The 25,845-nt window shown below is 41.1% G+C and overlaps 2 protein-coding genes across 3 annotated transcripts in view; one reads left to right on the forward strand and one right to left on the reverse strand.

Annotated features, from left to right (window-relative positions):
• The window catches only part of znhit6 (zinc finger HIT-type containing 6), a 31,059-nt gene extending 19,848 nt beyond the window's left edge, over positions 1-11,211 (forward strand). Inside the window, exons 9-10 of one of the 2 annotated variants that reach the window (XM_029428949.1) lie at positions 5,978-6,102; positions 10,594-11,211. In XM_029428949.1, coding sequence (XP_029284809.1) covers positions 5,978-6,102; positions 10,594-10,610 — 142 coding nt within the window. In that variant the 3' untranslated portion in view covers positions 10,611-11,211. Of the gene's footprint in view, positions 1-5,977; positions 6,103-8,688; positions 9,516-10,593 lie in introns of those variants that run through there. The other variant, XM_029428948.1, reaches the window with a different exon arrangement.
• A 6,208-nt stretch (positions 11,212-17,419) lies between these two features.
• Positions 17,420-20,322, reverse strand: ccn1 (cellular communication network factor 1). Its single transcript, XM_029429019.1, has 5 exons — positions 19,996-20,322; positions 19,567-19,792; positions 18,889-19,233; positions 18,565-18,767; positions 17,420-18,445 (listed from the first exon to the last, which is right to left on the reverse strand). Exons 1-5 carry the CDS (start codon positions 20,041-20,043, stop codon positions 18,143-18,145), a joined length of 1,125 nt encoding a protein of 374 aa, XP_029284879.1. The 5' UTR covers positions 20,044-20,322; the 3' UTR covers positions 17,420-18,142.
• Between the last annotated feature and the right edge of the window lie 5,523 nt (positions 20,323-25,845).

Genomic DNA, 25,845 nt, shown 5'->3' on the forward strand with positions numbered 1-25,845 from the left:
ATATGTGCTGGAATCATTTATTCACCTGTTGTTGTTGTTCACACTACATTTCAACTGATACTTGATTTATGAGAATAAAAAACTCTGATTACAATTAGGGCTGTCAAGCGATTAAAAACAAGCTTTGTGATTAATTCATTCGCATATATATATATATATATATATATATATATATATATATATATATATATATATATATATATATATATATATATATATATATATATATATATATATATATATATATATATATATATATGCTGTCGGAGCTCCGTGCAACGGGGGGGGGCCTGTCGGAGCTCCGTGCGAGGTGCTGTCGGAGCAAAAGTCAGGGGCATCTAGGAGCGCGATTAATCAGCGTTAATATTTTTAATTCATTAATTAAATATTATAATTAATCGAAATTGACGCGTTAATTCGACAGCCCTAATTACAATACATCAGCCAATATATCTTTTTTTTTTTTTTTTATCACAAACATAACCAAACATTTTTGATAATGAGCCCCTAAATTGGATTATTGAGTTGGGACATCAAGAAAATACTAATATGCAAATTTTAACTTTAACATCTTGTGTCCCTGCTCTCCTTCTCTCTCACTCACTTTATGTGTCCATAGTTTCTGTGTTTCTGTCCTGTGTGCTTTCTCTTCCTGCCCCTTCTGTCTGTTTCTTTTTTTAATGGGGGTCAGAGGATGGGGTTGATGGCACCCATTTGCCTCGCCTGCTTTCAGATTCTTTGGCTGTGCTCCAGTTCCACTTAGTCATGGAGTGAATGATGATCCTCGGTGCTCATAATCATTGCCCCGTCATGAAACCTCCCATCCCATCCTTCATCCTTGTATCACACACACGCTCCTTTTGTTTTGCCCAGTAATCTGGGCTGCACACACTTTCTAAGCAGATATATGATATTTTATGGCAGCATATAGACGGCAATCAATCAAAGACAAGTGTAGAGATGTGACAAGGGAGCCAAAAATGATCTGTCAGGCTGCCACCTTTTTAACGTCACATGACTTTAATAAACGTGTGAGTACTTTTAAATGTGTCTTTATGTCAGATTCCACACACACTTCTAGTGTCACCTTCATAATGATCTTTATTACAAGCTAGTTTATAACGCTGCATAATCCCAGGTTAATAATATATGAGACTCATTGGGTCAGAACGTTTCTGCAGATTTTCACCCCTAAATAATAATAATTTGCTGATGTTCCAGTATGTGTCAGATCAGGACAGTCCCAAGTCACAACATAGTATACTAAATAACCACTAAAGATAATGAGCCCTAATCACACACAACATCGAATGTATAATGTTAGATGTTTATTTCCGAACAAAATGTTTTAAGTTAAACCACACAGTTAAGCCTCCAGCACAGTTATAAGCATTTAATCAAATGTTGTGCAGGATAAGCGTTTGTATCCGGACATCGTTGCACCTTGACAATGTTTAATTTTTGCTCACATAATATTGTCGTCATATATATCGATTCAGATCACACACATGCAGGGCACACCTGCGGTCCTCCATAATGCTACATAGACCTTGTATTGTGAAAGCCTGATGCACCCAAGCTGTTTCTCCACATTGTCACGCACATGGCAAATTACCCTGTTGTAGCAGCGATGGTATATATGCATGCCTGCGTGAGTAGCAGGACACAATTCTGCAGATGTTTTATGGTTTTTGCACATGCCCCAGTGCTAAATAACATGTGTAATGTGCATTATAGTGTAATGAAAGAAAGCTTGTTGATTTCCTGTTACAATCATGCCCTGCATTGTTTATTGTTTATTTCATTGCTGCATGAAAGAGTTGCACAGTGTTGCACCTGAGTTAAGAGTACACTTTGCTGGGCTCTTTCATCCCAAAGCCTCACAGCTCTCAGGCCACATTCTTTCATTTTAAACCAATTACAGAAGATGATTGGAGTTTTGATAAGGCGTTTCCAAATGGCATATTAAAAAGATAAAAAAATACTTTCAACCATTTATAGTACTGCAAAGTCACCTTTTTTTTTCAACTATGCCGTGTATGAATGTGATGTCATCCTACACGGAAATCATCATGGTCTCTCTCCCCACATCTGAAAACACGTAGTCCGCATCTGCTATCGTGCTTCCATGAGAGCATATAACACTTCATAAAAAAGCTGTTTTGCGAATCGACAGCACAAACGGATGCAAAAGGTTTTACTGACTGCTAGCTAAAGCGAGGAGTGCAATGTGACGTGCTGAAGGTGTGTGTACTGTTAAACCAAGCACATGTTCTTCTTACAATAAAAAAAATAAATAAAAATGTTTAAACTTGTCCACTGAGAACCAACTCTCTGAGTATATCATGGTTTTGCTCAGGCGCTCAAAATCCTGATTTAAATATAGGACAGGTACATTGAACTTTGCCTTTGTGTTACGGTACAATTGTACCTTTACTTAATTTATAGTAGCCTTTTTCCCCCCCTTTCTCTCCAGCCACTTAGTGTCAGTGACGGGGTGGTATCACATGAAATAGTTGCATCAAGGTGGAGAGCTACGTAGGCACAGACATTGCCTGAGAAGTGAGTCATAACACCTACCCTAACGGAAGAATATTTTATAAATGACGCTCTTATACAGTCACAGTCGTAAATCAGACTTTGGAGAAAGAATGTTTTGAATGTGTCTTGTCAAGTTCGTGATAACGAGTAATTCAGTGGAATAAATCTCCCTCTCTCCATCCCACTTTCTCTCTCAATAACCTTTTGCCTGTCATACCCCAATAGCTCTGAGAATGAGGTTGCATAATGAAGGACTGTTAAGTGCGCAATTCAATTCCTCGTCAGTGTTTATTGTCAACATTATTTTGAGGATGGATGAATGGAAGTAGGGCAACATTAGGATGCTTGTCCAAAGGGGAATTATCTTACATTAACTAGGTACAGTTACATAACTGGACCATGGCTCTAATAAGAAAAGAGGCCCCTACAGACAGAGGTCACATCCCATTTTAGGGGTCCCAAACCAGGTCAAATTATTGTGACAACAAAGGGGCCTTTTTGAAAAATGTGGTCTTAGAAGAAGCCCCTAATTTTGCGTATTATTAATGTTATGAAGTCATGGACAGCAGTAGTCATGGCTACTTAGAAGCTGTTTGCCAAGTCTAACACAAAGGGTATGACTTTCTACTGGAATATCAACCCACTCCAATAAAGGAGCTGTTATGCTAAACTAAACATAGCTGTGCAACCAGTCAACATTCTCCTACTGGAAATGAGACAGGCCGTGCATCAAGGGAACCATTCACACCCTTCTGGATGTTTGTTTGTGTTATTATTTAATGTTTGTTTTTTTATTCATCCTTCCCTAAGATCCAGAGGATGCCCTTTCCCTTACCTCTTTTCCTCTCAGTCAGCGTGTTGACGTGCCAGAGGTAGAGAGGCTGTTTTTACATTTGCAGTCAAAAAAAGAAACCTCTGTGTGCATTCAGTTTATTTAACCAGTGTTGTGGACCCGACAGACAGTAATGTTTCTGTCCTGTCCAGGGCAGTGCTTTCGCTCACATAAATGTGGCAAACCCTCTCCTTAGCCCTCCTGACCCTGTCCATCTGCTCTCCCTCAGCTTGCCTTTAAAAATATGGGGATACTGACTCACACTTTTTGGACAGTTTCTCCTCAAAGGCCTGGTGATGCACTCCTCTGTACACATGAAACGTCTCTTCACCAATCCAAAAATATGCAAAATGCACAAGGCTACTATATATTAAAAAAGGTTGATGCTGAGGATAGTGATGGATGGCTTTTAGATCAAAGCAACAATCACATGGGGAGCACACTCATCAGACCGGCTGCTGATGGCGGCGTTCTGGTTGCTCGAACAATTTAACGCTGTGCGCTGAAATGTTCCGCGATCCAGTTTGGCCCACTCGGAATATATTTAGCTAAAGTTCCTGATGAAGACTTCCCACGCCGATTCGTATTCGTGGCATCAGAGTGGCTGGGGTTTATTTGCCGGTAATGTCTTGGCCAAAATGATCTGAATGAATGGTTTGGATGGCTAGTTCAGCATATTGCTGAAGTTCTGAGGGGACAGAGTGATAATGAATTGTGGAAAATTGATTTTTAGCCTAGTTCAATACAATTCAAATTGTGCTTACATGGCATTATTTTCACGAGGTATTATGACAGGAGAGATTTAAATTTGTCACACACACATTTTACTAGTAAGTACCGGATAATGGAAACGCTGGCACACAATGAGTTGCAATGTCATTGGAACATTTTGCTCTGATTTGTTGTCCAAAATGTGCGTACTATGTTTGGCTCACAGATTTCAGAGATCTGCAAGCAGTCTGTGGCCAGCAGCACAACCGTGTCCAAATACAACACAGACCTAAACGAGAACATTTCTCTTACAATATGTCAATTTCTCAAAACAATGTTGTCACAAAATATACATGCCCAGTTTATTTTTGCACTAAATTAATCTGCATTTTCAAAAATCGGATTTGTTATCGCAATTATGTCTTTTCTGCATCAACATATTTGCATTGTTTCTTTGTCCTTGCTTTGCTATATCTCTGCGCATGGGTCTCAGCAGTGCAGGGGAAAACAATAGGAACCTCCGTGTAGAGAACATCAGTGTTGCCCTCTGTTCTGTTCATTCACTAGAACACTATATAGAGACCAGATGTGTGCGTGTTGTTGGCTGAGCCATCCAGCTGTGTTTTTAGAAATGGCCAGAACTTTAACAATCGCATCAACACCACAGGGAGCTACAATCTGCTTTGCCCTCTCTCACTGTTGTTTATAAACACTTATGTTCTTGCTTAGTTTGTGTCTCCATCCAAAAATAAAAAACATCCGTGAACATTAATTTATTACAACTCAGACATAAAAACAAATGAAATGGAAACAGTATTTGTCTGGTATGCACATAGCAAACGGATACAGTCCTTTATAGATATCCTGCTTTCTTTAATGACTTTGCACATACCAGCTTCACAAACTGGTTTCATTGCTTAACCCTTGACCCTATCGTTGGTACCTTTTTGCTTTCTACCCTAGAATCCATCTTTACATAATCTACTTCTACTCTTGTGATGTGGAGGTGGGCCAGAAAGACCCACAGGCTATCCCTTCTTACCTTTATCCTGTCCTGCAGGAAGTACCAAAAACATTTAGACATTTATTTGTGGGATTGTGCAAAAATGATCTCTAGCCCACCTAAGAGAAACTCTTCCAGGAGGGAGGGCTTCTTGGAAGCTGGCCCACCAGTAAAGACCTGTAAATGTCACATTATAGCAGAGTGCTTTGATTGGCTTTGGGAGTGGGTGTCTACCTGGGCGGTTCTCAGTCTGCTTGTGCTTTTAGCAAAACAAACAATGGCTCAACGATCTTCAGTCTGGCATGGGTTTGACAGTCGGTGAGGTTGGTGCCAGTTACTGTATATATTCAAAATATATGATGCCTCGTATTTTTGGAGATGACAGCCTTGGAAATTGGATGGTTTTGAATCAGTTGAGTGTAGAGGCAAGCCTTGTCTCCCAAGAATCCAGTTAACTATTTAGTCTGGTGATTTATGACCATCACTAATGCATGACAGGACTACTTGGAGACAAGACTAGACTGATGTCATCTCATACAAAGAGCTTAAGGAGGGGTGAGAGATGTTGTTGATTCTTGGTAAAGTCAGTTTCCATCTCTAGAGACGAGCACCAAGCGGGATCTTCAATATACCAAGCAATGACTCAAATCTCTATCAATCCTTAAATGATTCTCAGCCATCAACGTGCCACAAGCGGCTGGGAATAAAAAGCAGCAGTTGCCTGTTAAAGAGTTTTAACAACCGTGGCCATTTTTACTCTTGTCTTTGTTGCTACTTGCCAAGCTTGAAATTACCTACAATTAGCCTAATGTAACATAATTCACCCAGCATGCTGTAACTGAGTTACCTTGTAATCACCTCTTTTTGTGCCTCAATTTTATCTGAAATAGGTACCATCAGTTGGACATTCGCAAGACCCTAAGGGACAACCTGAGCTACAAAACACTGATTGAATATCCCGTGCTGCATGTTGTACTAAGAGATCATTGGAAGGATTATCCACCGAAAGGACCAGGTAAAAAAAACATTCTTATCTAGCTTTACATGTCATGCCCTCAAACCAATTTCTACTAACATACTAATGCTTTATTCCTTAATTTCTTCATCACCATATTAAGCTTTATGCCTCCTGTTTCACTTACCTTTTCTGTAACTAAACAAATGGGTGGACATATGACATGAGTCAAAACCCTACGCAGCCCCAAAACACAAACCCCTCTCCACTTCCCCAATTCCAACAGCATTGTATCATCTCCTGGTTTCTCCAGCTGAGACTTTGCGACTCCCTGTTCCCTTATTTTTCACTATGGCAACATGCTACCCCAAGGGAAATGAGGGTGTTCTGCACAGCATCACACACATCAACTTAACCTCAACAGTGACCGTGGCCAAAAAGAAGATCAAACATGGCTTACTTTTGAACGATGACTTCATGAGTTATGGAATGACAGAAGATGAGAAAACAGTGATGAGCCTGTGGCTTTTCTCACCTGTTTGTCTCTTCCAGTGCCAAAATGTTTAGGCCAAGAAGAGTCATGACAAAGTACAACTGCGTAACATGAAAAAGCATACAGCGTTAGTGCTCCTACCCAGTGTGGTCAAACTGTGTACGCATATCTCAGTATGGTCACAAAAGACCACACTAACCCAGTATCATTACACTGTCAGACCCAGGCGGGCTGAATGACGAATGAGGTCATTTTAGTCGGACTGTGTGTGTGTGTGTGTGTGTGTGTGTGTGTGTGTGTGTGTGTGTGTTTTCAGTGATAAGGCCTTGGTGCCACACTGTTTTGCTATAATGTTAGACATTGAAACATCCTGATAATTGCAAATGCCATGGCCTGAGAAGCTGGGCAGGAAGTGATAAAGAGCAATCGGACACTGTGGCAGCGGCACATCCACTGAGCATAAAGTAATGTTGAGGGTCTAGCAGGCTCCAACCATGCAGCATGCAGCTGGTCAGTATTCTGGCTTTAACTACTTTTAGCCAGTCGAGGCTGAATATGTACCTTATTGACCCTGAGCCAGCTTGTCTTTGATGACATTTTAACCTTGTTACCTGTTATCCGGGTCAGTGTTGAATGTTTTTTATAGTTTTAAAATCACTATTCAAAGTGAAGTCAGTTAATCCAAAGCAAACCTAATTACTAGTGGTGTAAGAACATATCTATTTTTAATTGATAGTTTACATGCAATGATTTGTGGCAGATAGTTTTCCTAAAATTAGATTTTAAAAATTGCAATATATCTTTGTGTTTACAGTTTCACAGTATATTGAATCGTAACCGATGTGTTATGATATGTATCGATGCCAGATTCCTACCAATACACATCCATTATAATTACAATGAGTTCTTTTCAACGTTTCACAACGGGACACGCCCCGCAAAGTATTATCAGTGAGGTGACCGTAGCATTCTTTCACTGTTAGCTAGCTAGGTGTAGCCAAACCTACTTATGCTAGCTAGTGAGCAACTCCACATTAGTCTACGGTTACTGTTGTCTACCTGGAATCCCCAACAAACTAGCATATATCTGCCGGGAAGTTCACCACAGTTGAACTCCACACGTCGCATATAATGGAAGTGAACCGGAGGCATGTGTTAACGTGCCCTTATACAGGTAAAAATAGCTTAGCTTCTGAGGCGAGCAGTGGTGTTTGGATGACAAGTGACACTGTGTTGGCCATATATAGAGGTGGAGACATCACAGCTGCCAGCCACTTGGGTGGTGTAATGGAGAAGGTCCTTCTGTGGATATCAGAGGCAGCTTATTCCATAGTGAGACATTACACTCATGATAGAACCGGGTTTACGCAAATAACCTCAAGCTTTATTGACTGGTCTCTAATGAAAATATTAACACTAGACAACTAGACAACAACTACGTCTAAATTTGTAATCTGTTCTGATGCTGGAAAATGTTTGACTACATCAGTTATATTTGTCAACGTTGGACCAAAGCGGGCTCACATTTTGATATGGTCTGTTGAGAATGCTCTCAACCCATAGCTCAAATTCTTAACGTATCATGTTAATCTATGCCAAAGATAAATGGTTAATGGGAGGCAGACATAGCTTTTTATTTGTTTCCTGTTTTACAGCAAAAAGAATAAAAGCTGAATTAAATTAATCTTTCACATTATAGGCTCAGCTTGATAGCGTTGTCTTAGGGTGCAGGCGAAAATGTGTTGAGCAAAAGTGAATTTTACGTAAATGGGTTCACGGGTTTTATAGTTCAGCAGACTTTGCGGAGATCATGGAGTAATTGCTTACAATTCACAATTATCATTCTTACAGTCATTTATTTTGCAGCCTTTCTTTCACACATGTCTATTCCACTTTATTGCATAACTAATTGCTTGGCACGCTGCCTCACCCTGCAAACCAGCATGGAGCCAAAGCATAGCGTCACCATTCCCAAACTGTCTGTAGTGTTCCTCTCACCATTTAAGCATGACCCCAGCTGTGCTCTAAACCATCTTTGTGCAACTGTCCGCTCTGATCACTTGTGTATACGTTTGGACTTGTAAGATTTTCACTGTTGCAAGAGCTGTGTTTAATCATGCTTTTTACACACAAATGGGGTCATATTGTTTCAGCTGAACCTGCATCAGCCTGCAATAGATTTGCAACAAAGAGGGAACGGGTGGACCGAGAGAAGGAGAGTGTGATCCAAGTTTCACCATCCCTACAAGGAGCTTGCACCCCGAGGGGAAGCAACATCTGGACAGGAACCCCGGAGACCAGTCCTGAAACTGAACCCCCACAAGTGAAACGGGCCAAAAGAGAAGCGGGGAAGAAAGATATAGAGGAGGGAGAGATCCTAGACAGTAGTGATGAAGAGGAGGAGGAGAAAAGAAATGCTGAAGCCAGTACCCCATGTGGTAAGAGCCGTGATGGTTCCAAAAGCCCCGCTAATGACATGGAGGTGATTAAAGACAGTGTGGACGTTACTGTTGATGATGGTCTTATTAAACTCGGTGACAGACGCAGGGATCCGTGTATAAATGAGGTTCCACTGATGACAATTGAGCTGTCAGAGAAGAGTGCTGAGGTCAGTATGACTCAGGAGGATGCTGTGAAATAGCCTGTTCATACCCATCACTGCCATGATGAAAAGGAGTCGGCTAATGCTGCTGTCAGCTGTGGACTGGAATGATAATGCCCAGATAGAGGTTCAGTGCGAAATGAATGAGAAGGCAGACATATATCTGACAGGAAGTCATCAATCTTGTGTCAGTGTACAGTGGACCAATGCCACAGACTGTTGTTTTAAACGGATTGTTTAAAGAAACGAGAGCAATAGTTAATACCGCTGTATCATTGTCGGTAAATATGGAATCATTTCAATCTTAATGTTTATAATTTCAGTTTAGCTAATCTGTATGGAAACATGCTTTCTTTAAATAAAGACCTTTTTTGGAAATCTGTTTGCATTTGTTTTAATTGCTGCTCATCTGTAGTGGATGCTGATGCTAGTATCAGACATCAGATATTTAGGTGAAAGCTTTATTCAGTTCACTTAAAGTCATTATTTACCTTAGAAACGGTGTTTGTCTCTCTGTCTGCTCATTTCTATAATCACTATCTTTAGGTCCATTTATTAGCTGCTCTGGGGCTTTCCATCATCGTCATCACACTCCATCTGTTCATTATGATCATGTGATATAATTGAAAGCTCAAGTACTGCTAATAAATGTCAGTATAAATCTTGTTTGTGAACAAATGGCCTTTAATGGTTTGATTTAATGTCTTATGCTACTTTGCGCCTCCCAGTGTGTTTTTAATCACGGATCTTTTTCTATGTCGTGTAAAACATATTTGAGTATCTCGAAAAACGCTCTATAAATAAAATTGCTATTTGTTATTATGTTATAGCGCAGCAGTTAAAGAGAAGTCTTTGTGTTTAACACCCAGTAGGTCATGTGTCCCTCCGTTGACTATTTGTTTTATTTGAAAAGTAAAGGAAACCAGCATCTCGCTGTGCCTCCATCACCTTTGAAGTTCAACAAATCTCTCCCTCCTGTCAAGCTTCAGTTTGATCATTAGTCTCATTTTTCCATCAGCTAATAAAAGTTAATGTTGACATGCTCGTTTTTCTGACACCTCTGGGGTGTCTCCTCGTGTGAACGTTCGTACGCATGTGGAGCCTCTGCGTACTGTATTCTTACCTAATGTTAGTTTATTACGACAACAGAATGCCAGAAATAATTGACAGTGTGGCTCATTGGTGGGGCCTGTGTTTATAGATGTGTTTTTATAACCTCTGATGGATGTTAACCCCTATGGACGGCCGCTCTTTGATGTCTGGCATGTGATGACGCATTTTCCACCCTTTTGCAGTCGGAGGCAATGATCTCACATCTGACTGCGCATCTCTCTGCGAGGGAGGACGCAGAGACCCCTAACTCATTTACTCCTTGTCATTTAGGTTCCATTGTAATGCAGCTTGCCATTCATGTTGGACCACGTTCTTGTAATGTACAAAATGTTGTTTCTTTCAGCTTTCTCTTGGACCTGATGTATACAATCGTTGGAAACATGTACAAAATGGGCTGACAAGTTTTGACCACACACAGGAAAATATGCTTCTTTTTTTTTACGTTTTTGTCTACAATTAGATGAAAGATTGATACCACTCTCATATTTTTCTGTTAAATACAAAGCTACAGCCAACAGCTGGATAAGTAGTCTAGCATAAAGACTGGAAACGGGGAAACAGCTTGCTTGGCTCAGTCCAAAGATGCCAAAATCCACCCACCAAACCTTACTCTCACTTTGGGCAAGAAAGCAAATAAGTGTATTTCTCAATTCCTTTAAGAAGCAACAAGGATGTTGTGTCCCAGCAGAGCCACGATGGGGCTGTGTTTGGTGAGCATTTGAGTGATTCTAACTACTCATTCAAAATCTGTTTTCCATGCAGAATAAAAAACATTCAGTACTTTGATATGTGGCACCGTTCTAGCAGACTATGACACTAAAGTGTAAAAAAACTGATGTCTCATATCACCAAGTGGATGAATGTACAAACCTCTGGTGCCTCCACACATCTGTTCCTTTATTTGTCATGGCTTTGCCTGTTTTGAATTACCACCCATTTTATTTTAGCAGTTCTCTTAATTTTCTATCTCAATAAAGTTACTCAATGTGACCGCACAAAAGCTCTGTTTTTGTTTCTGTTTGCTGTTAAAAGTAAATGTGAGCTTTTTTTAGTCTGTGGAGTACACAAGCTTTGGAAATAATTCCTCTAATTTAAGTAAATTGCCCTTTGAAATTTCTGTAGTTGGTTTGCACTGAATTAGTCTTGATTAAGTGGGCAGGGCTCAATTGTGCTGCGTGCAGAGCTGCTTTTTATGAGAGCAGCTTCGGGACACGACTCTGCTGTGGTGGCCCAGAACTCTGCATCAGGGAAGGCAGGTACTGAAGCACAACATCATGTTTCCAGGGCCTGATGTCACCCAGTTTCACATGGCACACGGAGTGGTTGTCATTAGGCACATTAAGAATCATTTATCAAGCAGAACCTCCAAAATACATGGAAAACATTTTCAGAGCTCAAAATCAGACGCTTTTCATCTGCAACCAAGTCTACAATTTTGCATGCTTATTTCACATTTTGAATTGACATTCAACCGATGTTTTGCTTATCTGCCTGTTCCAAACATAGAGAAGTACCACTAAATGAGGCCATCTGTTTTTCCTAAAAAGAGAAATGCTGTACCACGGTGGTTTTCTACGGTCTGTTCATTGTCAAGCTTGTAAGGCTATTATAAAATCTAAAACCATTTTTATTTTTTGGTAATACTAAAAGTTGTCTTTGGTCAACAAAAAGATTACCCTCCCAGGATGCACAGGCTCAATGTTTGTGATCATAAGTCCTTACTCATCACGTGCAGGTCAAGTGAGGACTTTAGTTTGTACACAACACGAGTATTACTTACCTACTAGGTCACCCTTTAGAGCAGATTGAGGTAGAAAGCTCCAGAGCCTTTGGTTGATTGAATTCATCCTTCTCTTAGAGTAAACAAAAGCCACTACCACACTTCAACACAAACAGACCAGCGATGTTGTCACCGCGGTCACCTCGGAGACTGATCCCCAGTAAGTTGTTTGCAGGAAGTGATTCACTTGTTCCCTTTTGTCTGTCTTTTCTCAATCTGACAGTCCGAACCAACACAGCCTGCTTGTTGTCTGTTATTCTTTTATTATCAGCCTTGAGTTATCGTAGGGAAGTTGTTTTTAGAGCACCTGCCTTGAGACTTTCTGTTTTCTGTTATGTTCTAATTGTATATAAACCTTGTTAAAAATCTGCACTGTATTGCTTTACAAGGTTTAAAGGGAGCACCAAAGGATCCCAGTGACATCTAACTTCACTTATTTCCCAGCTGCATACCTTTTTAATTGCATCTGGTTGAAATAATAATGCAAGTTCTGCCTATGCAGAGTGATTTACATTCTTACTATTTAAATAACATGGCAAAAATGAAGTATTGTCATTTTGTGGTGGAGGAGTTTGCGTGCCCCCATGACCGTGGGAGCTGTGTTGTCATCTTCTGGTAGGGTCTCCCAAAAGCAAACTGGTCTCAGGTGGAGGTCACACTAAATGTGATTTAAAGACCTACATCATTTTTGGGAGGATGTGACCTTGCCAGATCTGGGAAACCAGGTCCAGTTCCTTAAACCAGACCTGGGAGGGAGCCTCACAGGCAAGCAAGGGGTCTGGTGTGTTACCAGTTGAGCGGAAGGTGAAGCCAGGGGCCTAGGTGGAATGAACTGATTACAAAAACATACTCTAGGTATCCAATAATTGGGCTAACCCCTTCAGCTTCCGCTATATTAAGTACTTGATTCAAATCAGGAATATTGTGAATATATATTGTGAATATTGTGCTTCATGGTCAGAACCTTTAAACCCAGAGGCCACCAAGGAATCCCAAATCCACTTAGTGGATATTTATGTCCGTCGTGCACTGTCAAAAACAAACACCTTAGCCCGACACGATTAATTGCCAATGATGATTCACTTTGAAATCATATCGTCTGATCTGCCATGTTTGATCCTCTTTTCTGGCTATAATTGCTGTTGATCTTAAGTTAGTGTGTCTGGTCATGTCCTGAGGTAATGTGGGGCTCAGTGTGAAGCAGTTGCTATGAGACCCAGTACCTCCAAGGGCTGCTCAATGATGCAGCCCAATGTGAAGTATGGAAAGCATTTTAGAGTCAATGAGGGCAAGACGGAGGTGTTTTTGATGTGTCCAATTGGGAAGAATCCCAAAAGCAGGCTTAAAATATGCTGGAAGGGACTATATATACCACCTGGCTTGGGATATAACATTTGAAAAGCTTTTTGTGCTGAAAACCCCAACACTTAAATTAATTATGCACCATGATGTCTTTAAACTCTGGGATAAAAACATTTAAAATGCCATGCCATTTTTCACTCTCATGCAACATCTTGAATGTCACCACATTGTGCATTGCTATCTATTTTGCTAAGTCTGTCAGTTTATCTACAGACTGGCATTAAGACTACTAAAAGTAAGGCCTGTGTGTGTGTGTGTGTGTTTGGTAAGTGCATGTGTATGTGCGTCTTTCCTTACATTTATATGTGTTTCTTTGTGTGGTTTACTAAATTGCAGTTTGTGAAAAGTGGAGGCCAGCGGGCACTTTCTAGTGCACGAAGCCTCGAGTCATAGTTGCCGCTCATTAGCTATTTCCATGGCACAACCATTGTTAGCTCCAACAATCAAAAGATGCAGAAGAAATCAGAAATTGTGTTTACAGGGGAAAATGGGTGTCGATATAATAACTGAGACCTTACTAGCCCTTATCCCGCCACAATTGTGGATACCAGCCTGCAATTACCCAGCATGGGAGAGACAAAAGAGTAGGAAAATACATCACTCGTCACTTTATGTTCCATAGTGATGTCAGCAAAATCCTCATCCTGACCAGAGGCGCACCACTGCTCAAGAGTTCAAATCACATTTTTAAATGTCCATCATTGTGAAGTTTTAAATGGTCTGTGAAATAAATTAATATTGCTTCTCTGCATTATGGCATTTACTAAAAGGTTCATGTGGATGTCGAATGTGAGCGTATCTATCTATATATGGAACACAAGAAGGCAGCAGCTCTCTTTCTTGGAAAGTTTCTGGATATGCGTCACACTTTTTAATTGTTAAGATCCGCCTTCTGTAAATTAGCTAAATATTAAGTAATTATATTAACTATTAGATATCTACAGGTGATACAAGAGTGTAAAAGTCTGTAGATATTGAGGGATTGTATTTATAAATAAAAAAAGGTTATACATTAACATTTGTTGCTGCGCTGAAATTGAAGATGCAGCAAAAATGTACCTTATATCGTGGTTCCATGATTTCTCACTTTATAGCCATTATGGGAGGCAATTGTGATTGCAAGAAAAGCGCTGTGTGTTAAAATCCCTTAAACATTTTAAGGGTGGTGAAGGCACAATGACCGCTCCTGATTATGTGATGTTAGTGGTCTGCCCATGTTAAACAACAGCGAGGAAGATATGCCAACATTAGCTCAGCTGTTCACGGTATGTGCCCCCTTGGAGATTATTCAGTCCAACTTTGTCTCCATTGGGCTGAGACTCAAGACGCCCAAAGACTCAATGCTGCCTCTCCCATCAATGCTCAGTTTGTTTGAGCAAATAATCACTCCAGTAGCCAGCGGCCCTCTGGGGACCGGCTGAACAATCCAACAGCCTGGGAGGGAATCGACTCTGATTTTTTCCCTAAGCCTCCTCATCAGTTATCCCGATGTAATTACAGATGGGAATCCGATTGGGTGTGTCAGAAGATGTGTGTGTGTCTGTGTGTGTGTGTGTCTGTGTGTCTGTGTGTCTGTGTGTGTGTGTGTGTGTGTTCACGCTGATTTAACAAGAGGGTCCCACACCCTGTCAGAATTTGGCAAATGGATGTCTTTTACATCACTTTGTTTGAGTGAGACATGTAACATTTAATATGCAAATACATAGTTGTATAACAATTTGTAAGACGTTAATTCAGTTTCAGCCGCATATTTGATGAATCTTTAAAATGTGCAGGTGTCATCAGGTGAGTCAGTCTAATTACATTTCAAACACAGAATGCTTTTTCCTATTACATCCAGCAGGTGGTGCATTTTTTTTAAACAACTGGCTGCCTCTGCATTTGTACTTGAAGCCAGCCTCTAACCCTCCTTGCTTCTTGCCCCCGGGTTCCTTATAACAGTAAATATTAATCTGAGGTGAGAGACAAGGGGGCTGTTAAATAGCTGACATCAGTGCTCAGCAGCTTCCAGCACGTTGTAATGACCGCTCTCTAGCTTCTGGTTGCACTGCATTACGTAGTGCTTGATGAAGCTTTAATGCTAATGTCTTTGTCATATAAAAACATTTTGGGTTAAGGGAATGAGGTAGTCACTGAGTGATTTAATTGCAGGGGCGCATGTGTGTCTGAGAGCGATAGTTTTTACAGGTTTGTGCTGAGTTGGCAGGGACACCACAAATGATTTCTCACAATGATCCTGATCTTTGGGTTCTCTGTGAAGGCTGAGGGATTGTAAACTGTGCTACTCCGTACATTATAAAGGAATGCTACGGATGACCGAAAGGACTGCTCACATAACATACAGATGCCATTACATAGCCAAGTTAGCTGCATTGTGTCAACAAGACAAATGACCTTGTGATTGCGCGGCACTTTCCAAACTCTGAATGACCGGGATGGAAATGTTCTTCTTCTTTAAGGCAGCAACAGAAAGGGAAAGAGCAAAAAAAAAAAAAAGGTCTCCCAGAAAGTGTTTGGTCTGTAAAATCCGGGCTGCAAGGGGTAGCCACACATCTTTGTGATTAGGTAAACCTCAGAAGCCTTTCATGTGAGCAATCTGTAAAACCTCAGTGGGCACATCCTGTGCGGTATGCAGCTCAATCAAAGGCAATGTGTCCTGCTCAACCTCTATTTAAATGCACCCGATTAAGACTTATTTCCAGCAGCTGTGCAGAAAGGTTGTGTCACACCTTCAGATAGATGCGGTTTTTTTTTACACTTGTTTGTGTGGAGGTAAAAAGGCCTTTTGTGGGATGCGAGTGAGCACTTGGGAAGTGCTTGTGTATATTTGGAAAATCTTCTTAGCTAAAGTGAACATGTTGCTCTGAAATAGTTTCCAACATCTGCCGCCCATCAGGATGTCTGCTTTCTGAGCCACTGCTGCATTCCTGAGCCACTCCCTCTACCTGGATCAAAAAAAAAGAAACCCTTCCCTGTCGTTGCCCCTGAGCTCTGCTCTACCTACCCCAGTTCAAACTGCACTGTAGGTATTTGTACCAGGTGCACACATCTGCCAACAAATCCTGCGTCTCAAAAAGAAAAATAGCACACATCCTTTTCAGACTTGTGCTCTTTAATTATGCATTTCATATTGCGCGGGTTTCATGTACCTTGGGGGTCATAAAACTTAAAAGCTTAAAGCATGAAGGACCAATCTGAGTCCACATAAATAATGACAACACCAGAGCAGGAGTCAAGCGGTGTTTTTGACAGTAGCAACACATTGTTTCACTAGCTGGAAAACTGAATTTGAAGTTTCTATGACAACATAAACAACTATGTTACCCCTGTTTCCTGTCCTTCCTCTTTTTCTACCTCATAATAGTATTTCTTAAAGCCTGTTAAACTGAGACCTGGAAGGCAGACTTAAGCCCTCCCTACTTCGCAGGGCTGTTTACAACTGTTTAGCAGACCCCTGCAGTTTAAGAGCCAACAGAGGCCAATGCAACTAATTCACTTTAAAAGACAACTGCTAATGAATTAGGTCAATTTGGTAGTGCCAGTCCGCTGTGTGAAAAAAAAGCTTACCGGGGAATGCAATTCTTTGTATACAGCCCATTGTATACAATACTAGTCATTGTCCCCCTTGCATGGTGTCTAATCCCAGCCCATTCAGAGCAGCACTTAAGATTCTTGGCATACTCCCATACTCATTGCTACTCGTGGACTTAATCTTTTTTTTCCCCCCGCTAAGAATCAGTCAAGTGTATGGCTTAGCCAGATCAAATGAAAGCAAGCTAGCTCGCTGCAGAATGGCATTCCAAAGCACAGAAAGTCAGGAGCGAGAGAGAGAGAGAGAGAGAGAGAGAGAGAGAGAGAGAGAGAGAGAGCCTCCAAGGTTGTTATATAAGAACACACTGACCCTGCTCAGTGTCTGTCTGAGAATCTGTTGGGTCTACACAATGATATAACAGGAGGATGTTCTACGTAAATACCCTCTGAATGATGGCATCGCACTTTGTTTGAACAGACTGAACTCAGGCATATGTCATATTTCATAAATAAATCAGTTTTATTTGTAGCATATAAAATTAAATCATTTTACAATTTATTCCAGTATGACACATAATATCCAAATAAAGTAGCTACATTTTTGATAAATAATAATAATAACAATAATAAAAACATTCATTCATCCTTTGACATGTTTCGCTTTGTCTTTTTCATGAAGGGAGTTCAATAGCTGCCACAAAACATGAACAATAATGCCCACGTCAGGAGGGAATGGAACCACACACTTGTTATACAAGTCCAGAGGTTACATTTTGGTGTCTTGTTCTTAAGATACAGGATGGTTTGCTAATTGAAGTTGCGTATGTGCATATCTACATATACACACACAAGTCTACAGTCTGGGTCATGTCTGATGTAAAGGATCAAAATATACACAGTGAATTGATATCAGCCACTAACATAAATGTACAAATATTAATTACATCTTGCTCCATAACGAAGCTACTTCTGATGCTCCATTAATATGAAGCAGTTCTTAGTTAAGAATGCTGACGTAGTCGCAGCAAACAGTGCACTTCATTAAGTCCTCATGATGTAAGCCCGCAATTCCTTGGGAATCTAGTTACAACAAGAAGCTGGTAGTTGATTGGTAAGTCTATTTACACCCCTGCATTCATCTGGACTGCCACTGGCTGCCAGTGCTGCTGATCATCTCTTTCTCTCGCTGAGGGGTTTTTGGACGTTCTTCACCATCAGATCAGTCTCTGAACTTGTGGATGTCGTTGGAGAGGCGGTAGAAAGGGTAGGAGGCTTCGTTGGTGTGGGGACAGTTGTAGGTGCACTTGCAGGACTCGATCATCATGATGTTCTTGTTGAAGGTCTCGCCGTCCTCGCAGCGGAACTTGACGCGGATGGTTCTGGTGTCGTGGGGGCTGCAGCAGCGGCCGTCCACGCAGGCGCCGCAGTACTTGGGCCTGTACTTCTTCAGGCTGGAGCAGCCGGCATATGTGAACTTCACCGGCTGGCTGGACTTCTTGGTTCTGCTGCACTTCTTTCCTTTCTGCGGAGGAATAAACAACAAGGAGATGGAGATTAGTCGTGCACTCAAACCCCGGAAGTGATGCATTTTCAGTATCATGCATGTTTCCATCACATTCGGTCATGGTGGCTCAAGCTTACCTTCAGACTGGAGTAAGGTGACTGCGTGCATGGCCGCACTTCACAGATTCTTGTCTCTTTGACCAGCTTGCACTCGCTGTTGTTGTTAGTGACTCTGGTGGAGATGCCTGTTCCACAGCTCTTGGAGCACTGGGACCAGGGTGTGGTTTGGACGATGCACTTCTGGTTGTCAAATATGAGGACTTCAGGCTGTGATCTGAAGGCTGTGATTTAAAATGAAGATTAGATTAGACGTTAGCGCCGTAGCTTCCTACATATTTTAAGATCTATGTATATATCCAGAAAAACACAGTTAAATTCCAGGATGAAAGACAATTTTCTTACCAGGTAGAGACTTGAGTCCTCCCTTCACAATAGAAATGAGCTCGTTCCTGTTGGTGAGATCTCTTTCCAACTCTTCAGTCATCATGTCTTTGCCAAAGATCTTCTCCAGGATGTCTGTGTCCTTGCCATCATCACACACCCACTCTTCGCAGCACTGGCCTGCTACCTTGACCAGTCTGGGGTTGGCACAGCCCAGGTTGGGCAGGGAGAGTTCCTGTGGGCACAGCGGGACACATCCCACTGCCCCATCGATGCATGTGCACTGGTGTTTACAGTTGGGCTGGAAGCTCTCTCCGTTCTGGTAGATCCTGCTGTTGTACTCGCAGGGTCTGCCCTCTGACTTGGCTGCAAGGGGAGAAAAACAGGAGGAAAGGAATGTTATTCTTTCCTGCTCTGCTCAGAAACGTCTGCTGAACACATCACATGGCTGCCAGGTAAGGATCAGTTAAACTGTGAAATTCTTCAGACTGCCTGAGGAGTCTCTTTCCCCTCCACAGTGGGCTGTCTATACTTCTGAGGTTTAGTCTAAGTTTCCTTCTATCTGCCTTCAACAATGCTGAAATCACTCAGGTCCCCATGCTCTTGAATTAAACCCCCTTATTTAAAAAACAAAACAAAAAAGTCTTCATACTAATTCAAAAGCATGCACATCTGGAGCTAGATGGTCTTTATACATACCTCGGCAGATGCCACGAGTAGTAGCAGCAGCAAAGCTGGCCCCAAAGTTACACTCCAGCCCTTTAGTGTGGTCACAAGGCTCGGTCAGGCTACAGTCCTCGTTCAGCTGCCTGGCGCAAACTTTGCAACAGCCGCAGCCGTCCAGGACGACGCTCACGCCGGGTGCGCACTTGGGCATCTCCAGCGGACACTCACACACGGAGGGGCAGGAGGAAGAGGAGAGGACCTGTACAGCCAACAACCAAATCGTCTATTAAAGACTGAAACTTTTTTAAGTCATGCCACATAGAATATCCCCCAAAACTATCGAAAAGCCATCCGCATCTCCTCCCGTTTAGCGAAATATGTGATTATCCCCCTCTCCTTAGGCTGAACACAGAACACTATAATAACTCTCTTTCAGACTGAAATTGAGATAATAAAACTCACCAAATTGAGGCTTCCAAGCAAGGTAACGACAACAGTAAGCATCAACATCTTGGATAAAATTTCTTCTGCGTGTTCAAGATGAATCCTGGTCCCAGTTTAATGAAAAGTAGGTATAGTCTGTCTTCGGAGGAGTCCTTAGGTATTCCCTCACTCAGTCGTCTTGTCTCTCTTGATTTGTTTTCTGGTAGTCTCTGTTGTTAGAGGCTCCTTTAGAGTAGTTGAAGCTCTCGGTAAAGCGGTTGCAGTCTGCTGAGGTCCGGCCACCTCCGGACTTTTATACCGTAGTGGGAAGCTGACGTCGTTCCTGGGCTGCCTGCTGAACTGTTCCCAAACTATGCCAGGAATGTTTCTCGGCGCATTTTCCATCCAAGACCTAAGCTCCACCCTGTCTAAAGCTTCTCTTTTTTTCTTTCTCAAATGGATTTTTCCCCCCCTGGATCCCATCTGAACACACTTTTCCGTCTCACATTTTTCCCTTCTTGTTTATCCCCCTTTCATATTCTTCCTCTGAACTTGAGTTGATAGATGTGAGAAGCGAGCAGAGGACTTTTCTGTAGAAGTAGTGGACTTTGGGTGCTTTATTGTAACTTTTTCATTGTGATTTTTTCTTCTCATTTTATAGACAAATGAGTGAAGGAGATATTTGATATTTTATAATTTCTTGGTTTCATTGCATCATTTGACAAGTTCTAAGTTGTAAAACTTACTACTGTTATCCTGTTGTTAATAACATCATAACAACATGCCAGAGAATATCATGAAGTAAAACGTGCCAACAAGTATTAAAAGGTTGCTATAAACTTTATTTTAGTGTCAGTTAAACAATGTCTCCGTAAATATAAGACTTCTTATCATTTTTGTGTCAGGAATGCTTTTGCTAATTAACAATCAGTTAAATACACCTTCGTACCATGTTGCAAGGGGACATGTTTAAAATAGCTTTAGGTTTTTCTCTGAGTCTAAAGATGTGGGCAGAAATAAGTTTACAGCGTCTATTTCTGGCTTTCCAGTGCCTTTTATTCAGAAGAGCTAAGCGTTTCCAGATGCGCACCAGAGCTCAGACGTAACAATATTGCCATATTTGGTATGGCAGTAGCCTACATTATTAACATATTTCTCTCCCTTTGGCCAGCAGACCACAAAGCATTCCTGACAGCTTAAAGGCTTGTTAAATATGTTCTTCATGTTCTTTGCATTCATTCCTTGAGGCAATTTGACTTTTCACGCAATGTGTCCATCACGTTTCGGAGGGGGTCCCGTTGTAGGTAAAGTGATCCAATTTTCCACCAGAGATGTTGTGGTGTTAGTGGTGTTGGTGGGGGGAGACAAATACTTGGTTTTTGTCTCTACTTTTTTTATACATCGGGGGTCTCAATAAGTCCCCTTCACTGAAGTTTTCAAATGATTCCGATGGATGAAAACTTTCACCAGACGGAAACGAAGTGCGTAAAGACGCAACATAAAACCATTATTATTACCATGAGCGGCTGGCAGATTCCAGAGAGGACATATTGCACGAGGGCAGAGTGTTTATTTGTGTTTATAAGGATCGGACATTTCACTTCTCTCTCCCCTGTAACCTCGTGTAGTTTTAACATGACGGTACACTGAGGCAGCAGCACTGAACAAGGCGGCTGGAGAGCCTCTCCGGTGAGTTTGGAATTATTTTCTTTATTAATTTATCCTGCGAACTTTATTTTGAGACTGACGACTCATGAATCAGCTTTAACCTGTAAAAACCCTGAATCATCATCGTACTCCCGTTATATGAATATGAGTCATAGCAGCTGAAATTGATTCTGAACAGATCCTATTCATTCAGCAAAAGTAAATAACTCATGAAAGTGATTTTATTCTGCGGGTCGCTGCGTACCCGATGTGGAGAGGTTGAACACTGAAATCTTTTTAAATTTTAATTAGACAAGACTATTGTTTTTTTCCCCAGGCGGACTGGGTTATGTATTTATTTAGATTTTTTAAGAATGACTAATCTCCACATGTACATACTTCTAATATGGTATTCCTATTGCTAATATTGTGAATATATCCATATAGCCTGTGTCTGTGTGAGTATTTGGACTGGAGGTGTGCCTGTGTGTGCGCAGCCTATTTGGATAGGGGGTGTGTCTGTGTGAGCACATGTGCAATGCTCTCCTGTGTGTATTTCCAAGCTGCATTGTGATCATTTGCCTATGTACATGTCAAATTTAAGAATTTAAAAGGGCCTTCCATTAATTTTACATCAACATCAGTTTACTCATCATGGCAAGTAGAATTTAATCTATGAAAACAGCTTTAAAAAAAGAAAGTTTGAAATAGAAAACAACCCTTATAATGTCATCTTCTTGTTTTGTGCTTTGGAGACAGAAAGCCCACATTACAAACTGTGTCCATGAGGTTTGAAATACACAGACATTTAACAGGCATCAATAGTTAAACAAAAATGTTTTATTGGTTGCATTATGGGAAATGTAGGATCCAGTGTTTTTGGACCTTGACCCAATACAAGGCACTAAAAGTCAGGATATCCTGGCCGCCAATTTTGATCATTCTTTCCTAACTGTCTCACAAGTGTCCTGACTTTGTGGAAGTGCATCACCACATTGGTGGAATACCCCTTTAATGTCTCTGAATTCTTTGGACAGCAGGTCTCATGTCATGTTTTGTTGATTTTCCTCTGCTATGTTGACCTTAAGTCTCTCCAGTGTGTATGTGCATACTGTGTACTATGTGAGTACATGTGTGCGTATGGCTGTATGTGTGCATCCGCCCGTGTATTACGGGAATAGGAAACAGTGTGGTCATTGCACGTCAATGGAGAATAATATGCCGTAATCTTCATTCTTTAATTACCCATTCAGGTCAGGAAATATTCCTAAAGCTGGACATGCGTCTTCATGTTGCAATTGCCCTGGCATAATAGTTTCCACTAAGGATGTCTGCTAACCCCCCTCTCACACACACACACATACATACAACAGACTCCCCAACATATGAGAAGGGGATTTGTTTCCTTTACAGAAATGATCACTGGATTATGCTTACAGCTCTGTAGCATGGTTATCTGGGCAGCTCCACAACCCCCAGCTGGGATGCTTAAGGGGTTTTACTGTTCACCAAAGTTTGAGAGATTAGTTTGTGTTGTGTTGTGGCTCAGTGTAATAGCAACCCATTGTCAGATCCCACCAGGAGCACTCACTGTTGAAGAGACAGCCTCCCTCAGAATCAGTTCTCAGGAAGTCCGTGGCGAGCGGCCCTCAGCCTGCGCATTTATATCTTTGTGACGGATGGAACAGAACAGGACGGCCCGACATGTTTAAACAACGGATTCCATTGTAGTATATTCAAGATAAATGTCATAACTGGTATGCAGTGTGTACTAGCAACACTTCCTTTCTGTGTCAGCTCATGGAGCAGCAGGAAGTTCGCTGAGTTATGGGTACTTCTGGTGTGAACGAGGGCAGCGATTAAAATAATGTGTCAAAGAAAGGAAGTTTTAAAAAGGCAGACCTGTGTAAATCTAAATAATTCTATTGGATTTATTTATGTAACCTTTTGCTGATTCTTTAAAAGGAAAAAGGCGCAGTCCAGGTTTGATCGACGTGTTTGGCCTTTTTGTCTTTGTTATCTTGACATAATGAAATGAAAAGGCCTTGAATGAGGAGGGCTGTTTTATAGTCTTGTTACAGCCCAATTTATTTAGAAAAAAACATACCTCTGGCTGTGATCTTGTGCACGCACCCAGTACACACCCGGCTATACCATATCTCCTGCTAGTGTCTTTAGTGATAAACAAGGTGAAGCTAGAGGTGTTTTGTTGCATTGTTCAGCAAAATCTATTCTCTAAAAATGTGTAAGGCCACATTGGCTGCAATGTCGCGTTTTTGGAAGGTGCAGTACATAACATATTCTACTTAACATTGCCCTGTCAATGAAGAAGTTATTTCCTGTGCAGGCAGATTTATGTATTTATGTGTTGTCAAAAACTCATTTTGCATTCTTGACTACTTTAAATTACATACATAGCTTAACATCTTCATCATATTCATTTGCATTTACGGCAACAGCATGGTGTATGTTAGATTTGTTGTTAAAAAACAATTGAACTTCATACCTACCTATAATATCTATTTCCTGTTTTGTTTGGTTAAGAGTAAAAAAAAGAGCAGACATTCTTCCACGATGGCCATTTTTGAATACCAGCCTCAGTTTGGCTGTTTTCCCCTTGTGGATGGTTCTACAATCTAGTGTTCCCCTCACTTGTGTTAACATATGGACATATTGCTTTGAACATTGGACACTGGGGGGAAATGGCAAGAAAGGATTGCAGACAATACCTTTTAAAACACATTTTAATATCAAACTTAGCCTCTTTTTAGACGCGATGTAACTCGCCCAAAGTTTTTGAAATGTGATGTGAAGCAGCAAAGTAGAAACACAGTAATCTTAGTGAAACAGGGTCAGTTAACTTTCACATACCAATCCCATGGCTCTGTCAACAAATGACAAAAGATGACCCTCCTCTTGGTTTAACATTTTTGAATCACCAGTTATGATTGTGTGACATTATGTTTGTCATTTCTGTCTAAAATGAGTGATAGTAAAGTCAAGTTCAAGGGAAATGTCTACTTCCTGTTTAAATATTGTATGTTAAGGATGGAGACATTTTATATTTTCTTATAGTCAACAAATCCCATTAAAAGACCAAACCCAACTAATTGATTTCCCTAGATGATCTGGAGCTCTGAAGTTTTTTGTTAACTTCACTAAAACAGGAGTAAATAGTGCATTTGCTGGGAACTATTTTCAGACGTGGATTTATACCCGTTTGGTGCACTAGTGAGTATTTACGGCAGCAGGATGTTGGATTTGATGTTAAAAACTACCTTCCTTCCTACCTACCTATAATATCTATTTCCTGATTTGTTTGTGATTTATTTCCCAGAATTACTTTTGACAGCTCCAAGGTCCTTTAAGATGTTTCTTTAGCTCAATTGTTGGACATGTAGCTAAAAAACTAGTTTTGAAAAGTAGATTGTGATGACACATTTTACTGCATCCTTTCCTCAAGCCAAGAGAATCTTAACCAAACTGACATTTACTCAAAATGTTCTTAGATAGCTGAAAAACATCTTGAATAGGACCCATTTGACACTGTTATCAAAACGCCTCAAAATGCGCTCCTGATAGAAACATCAATGTTTTTATCACGTCATGTCGTTTCATCACTTTATTCTCTGTGGTTATTAGGTTCATGAATTTGCTGACTGCTTCGAGTTAAATATGCTCTGTGCACCTGGTGTAATCACACATGTCTGTGTCTCTTTAGACGTCTAGGATCTCATCATAAGTCCAATCATACCAGGCAAATAAAAAGGTGCTGCTTTTTGGTGCCGCTTCATCCGCAGCTGGAGGATCGTGTCTGCTTTCACTCATTTATTTTATAGCTGCACAATGTACCAGCCAGGTGTGCCTGAAGTATGAGGGCTTTCCTTCATCTAAAGTAACCCAAATTCCTCAGCATGGAGAGAGAAAGAGAGAAAGAGAGGGTCTTTTCTTGGGCCACGTCCATCCGTGATGAGGAATGATGGAAAAAAAAGAAAAAAAGAATGAGAAGTCTGGGTGGGGGCAGGTGTTAGTGTTGGGAGGAGGGTGGTGGTGGTTGGTGATCCTGGCTGGAGTGGAAAAAGGAATGTGGGGCTCCTGGAATGTTTAGAGCAGTTGGGGATAATTGAGTGAATTTGGAACAAGAAAAGACAAACCGAGGTCCCGCGGTGGAAGAATGTGCTTCTGGGACGTCTGGAGAAACATTCCATCCATTCAGACGGTTTCACCGGGCCCAGAACCTTC

The sequence above is a fragment of the Cottoperca gobio genome, chromosome 4 (assembly GCF_900634415.1).
Source record: "Cottoperca gobio chromosome 4, fCotGob3.1, whole genome shotgun sequence".
Lineage (NCBI taxonomy): Eukaryota > Metazoa > Chordata > Actinopteri > Perciformes > Bovichtidae > Cottoperca > Cottoperca gobio.

Bases quoted from the DNA above. Each gene is read 5' to 3' on its own strand.
- ccn1 (XM_029429019.1), bottom strand. From the start codon at position 20,043: ATGTTGATGCTTACTGTTGTCGTTACCTTGCTTGGAAGCCTCAATTTG. The intron at 19,234-19,566 runs GTATGTATAAAG...CTCCCCTTGCAG, and splicing joins TACTCGTGGCATCTGCCGAG to CCAAGTCAGAGGGCAGACCC. The intron at 18,768-18,888 runs GTAAGAAAATTG...TTTAAATCACAG, and splicing joins AGGACTCAAGTCTCTACCTG to CCTTCAGATCACAGCCTGAA.